Source organism: Papilio polytes, unplaced genomic scaffold (genome assembly GCF_000836215.1).
Source record: "Papilio polytes unplaced genomic scaffold, Ppol_1.0 DF824058.1, whole genome shotgun sequence".
Taxonomy (NCBI): Eukaryota; Metazoa; Arthropoda; class Insecta; order Lepidoptera; family Papilionidae; genus Papilio; species Papilio polytes.
Window position 1 is genome coordinate 1,210,418 of NW_013525146.1, and position 3,911 is coordinate 1,214,328.

The 3,911-nt window shown below is 33.8% G+C and overlaps 1 protein-coding gene and 1 long non-coding RNA gene across 2 annotated transcripts in view; one reads left to right on the top strand and one right to left on the bottom strand.

The window, feature by feature from the left end:
- Positions 1-620, top strand: LOC106100265. The gene is made up of 2 exons (XR_001225434.1): positions 1-33; positions 183-620. It is a non-coding gene; the product is annotated as an uncharacterized LOC106100265 (long non-coding RNA).
- A 2,399-nt stretch (positions 621-3,019) lies between these two features.
- The window catches only part of LOC106100247 (frizzled-2-like), a 21,739-nt gene continuing 20,847 nt past the window's right edge, over positions 3,020-3,911 (bottom strand). The window contains exon 4 of the mRNA XM_013279042.1: positions 3,020-3,034. Coding sequence (XP_013134496.1) covers positions 3,020-3,034 — 15 coding nt within the window. The remainder of the gene's footprint in view (positions 3,035-3,911) is intronic.

Here is a 3,911-nt window from a genome sequence, read left to right on the forward strand (position 1 = left end):
GGCCGCTTCAAGCGCTGCAAGCGCCCGCCGCAGGTGACGCCACTTCTTGTACTTTACTATTTAGCTTCAGATTCGAATAGATTCAACTCGGAGTACTCGGACTACATTCTCAATTTTTAGGCTGAGAAAAAAAGTTTCAGCTTTCCATTTTATTAACTTGTACCAACAACTTATTGTTCCAGAGTCTGCAGTACCAGCAGTCTGACACGCAGAACAATTACGAAGTGGATCAGAACGTGCAGCCGGGCCAAGAGTCTTTGTGTTACTACCCGCTGGCGCAGGAGGCGCAGCTGCCGGTGGCGTACAGCCAGCTGGTGGGGGAGGCGCACGGCGTGCTGGCGCCGTGGCCGGAGTTCGGGGGCGGGGGCGCGGGCGCGGGGCTGCACTACGCCGGCAGCGAGCTCGCCACCAGTTGAGGACACCCCTCAACACAAGACGTGAGGTGTGGTTAAAGTAAGTTATCTTACAAAACTCTTCTACTTGCCCTAGATACGCTGGATCTTTTATTTCATAAATGTAGTGAATGATCAATTTTGTAATGCCGGAATGGTGATGTTTATTTTTAATTTACATTATTCCTATCCGTCCAAGTATTTCATGACATACTTTTTTCAAAAAAATAATTAAAACGTATTTATTCCATAATTCTTTGCAAATGCAATCGCCACAACCCTGATTTTGTAATTGTCGTAAGTGGCGCCGCGTGGTAAAAAAATAACTACAAACGTTGGCGCTTATACCGCCATCTATATTCGCACTAATCTAATTCTAATCTTGAAAACTGAAGCAATAAAACGATTTTCTAAAATGTAAATAATTTATACCATTACTCATTTAGGTTGTAAATATTGTGAATCATAGACATACAAATATTTTTGATGTTATTATTTTTAGTTATAAAATTTAATTTTTACGCATTTCGGCAGGCGTAATTATTTAGGAATTAATACGATATTATGTAGTTACTTTAATTTTGTAAGAGCATGACGCTCATATGGTTAGTGAGATATTAAAACTTCTATAGCATTTAGTAGACCGCTACTGCTAGAGTAGACACTGCCGTTGTGTGCGCAGTGGTAAGTCGTACTAGTGATGGTCAACACGAGTTGGGCGTAACTCGAATTGAATTCTCTTTACCTCGAGTTAGAAAATCGAATGGAACCGACATGGAGCTAAGTTTGACCTCTGTGAAGTTAGCCCCCTCACTTCCTTTTTTTTTTACCTTTTTTTATGCAAATCGTTTAAAAATTGTTAAAGAGGGTTTGAGAGAAAATAAAGTCGTTTGAGAGTTCTTCCGTAAAAGAAATTTAAATTTTTAACGTGAAGTTGGCCCCCACACTTAATTTTTTTTAATTTTTTTCACACAAATCAGTAGAGAATCGTTGAGAAAAAGACTGCTGTATAATTTCAGTTTATCTGACAGTAAATTTTATTTTTATATAAATTGAAGCCAAAAATACTTGAAAAACGATTCGATTTGAAACAATAACTTTTTTGTTTCTTTATTTAATAGGTATAACTATCCCAATACATTTTAAATAAATAACATAAAAAATAAAGAATTGAAACAAATAAAAATATAATTTGTTTATTCCAATTTTATGCCAAGCCGAGGGAATAATTTGGAAAAACTCAGAAAAACATTTACTTGTCCATCCAGGTAACTCGAGTTCAACCCGAGTTACGTGGACTCGAGTTACGTTTTTCCCGAGTTGGCACATCACTAAGTCGTACGCTGCTACAGCCGTCGAATTATTCCACGCCATTTTTCTTTTTTAAATGTGCATTATTACGTGTAAATGTAAATTATCTTTTATTTACCTCAAATCTACTGTCTTTTTTATTTTGTCTCTGGTCACAAAGACGCTTTTGAAAACTTTTTATGATATTTTTGATTAATTCTTAAATATACTAATTTACTACATGGCGTTTTGAAATTACTTTTAAATGAGTACGTAGCTGTTTCTTTATGCAAAGATTTTTCTAACGAAATCTAGATTTTTCATAAGGAATACAACGCAATAACTTGTGTCTGAAATTTAACGAAATACGTAATTTTGTGATAGAATAAGTTTGAGATTGTCCCCGATGTTAGGATAATTAAGTATTAGTAAACATTATCATTAATAATACTTTTTTTTTTATTTCATAGGAAATTACAAAATATTTTATGATTTGTAAGTAATTGGTTTTAAGAAAGAGTAAGTTAATTACGATAGTTTGTAAAAACGAATGATTTTTTCATACACGGAAAAAATTTTCTTCCATTTCTGCTGTTTCAGAGTTGTGATATTTTTTACAAGACGTTGTTTTTATATAAATGTACTGTGTTATCGTGTGTGTTTTGGTTACCTATATGATTTTTATATTTCCTTTATTAGTATTTGTACTATGTTCTAAATAGCAATAATAATTTTGTAACATCATTTAACTAGTATATGAAATATATAATTATGATCTAGTCTTGTCGTTTTTTTCCTTTTGCATCCAATTTCCCTTATCAGTTGTATTGAGTCAAAGATTTGTTAAATTCCATCTATTTACGCAGAATAGACTAACTATTTGTAATCAAACTCTTTGTTTACTTTTTTGCTACTTATATAAAAGCTTACAAAATATCTCCAACTATAAGGTATATTTCTTCAGGGGTAGGGGAATTTCTAAATAAAGTAGCACATTATTTGTACATAAAAAAGTCGCTTTATTCATTATCTACAGTTAAGTTATAAAATAAATTACATGATGATATCTGCTTTTCGGCAGCGGAGTCTTTTTGTATAATTTTACATAAACCTTTTCGTACAACAAAATAAAAAAATGTGATCGAACGCTGTAGTTCGTAAGCCACTAACGTATTATACATATCATTAAATTAAAACGCATTTACATATTTGCAAAAAAGTTTGAGCTGCCATTTTATGTCAAATAATAAATGTATGAAATCTCATACAGACTTATTAATAAAATACATTATGTAGTTTCAACTACTCGTCAACAGTTTGTTAGCCGTATACAAAATTTAGCGCAGCGCCATCTATTACAATTAAACAATTTAATAACATTATCCGAGTTACTCGCTAGATGGCTCTGTTTACATTTTTTAAATTACATTTCCAACTCGCGGAGAATCATCCTAAAGTGAACGAACATTACAAGTAAAAATGTCTATAAAATTAAAAAGACTATCAAAGAGATGAAAGAAGCACTACGTCTCAACACACATCAGTAATTTATTTTATTGTCTATGAAAAATTTTCGAAAATGGCAGTGAATTTTATCAGCATTATACAAGAATCGATCTGATGCGCGCTATCTTCAAACAATTTGGTGGCAGACGAAGAACTACATATAAAAATCTATACAAGACACATTCAAATTGATCGAAGATGGCGCCACCGGACGTGGGAATAAAACATCTTACTGATACATGTGTATTTCTTATTTTTGGCAAGATTCATTTTGTCCGTTCAATCGTCGGCGAGGATTGAATACAGTCGTGCCTACGGATGTATCTTAGGAGCTAAGTGGACATATTCTATGTATATTTTGCACGGTTCCATTCCTAAACCCTACAGCTATAAATATTTGACATAGACATTCAATTATTTAACAAGAGATTTTGTCGGGGGAATGATTTAGTGTTATATTGTCTGTAAACATATTTACATCTGGAATATACATTTGTAAATCAGTCGAGGCTTCGAATCGAAGACGGTTACGTGCGCGTCGAGTGCCGGCGGAGCTAACAGTCTATATAAGTTATTTCTAGATTAAATAGATCTTTATTTTTATTAAAAGTAAACACTGTTAGCGCGGTCGCCACTCGGGCGCACTTTGTCAAACAATCTTATAAAATGTAACGAGGTCTGCCTTCTGCTGGAGACGTGCTACCACTACAGTATTATGTCGGG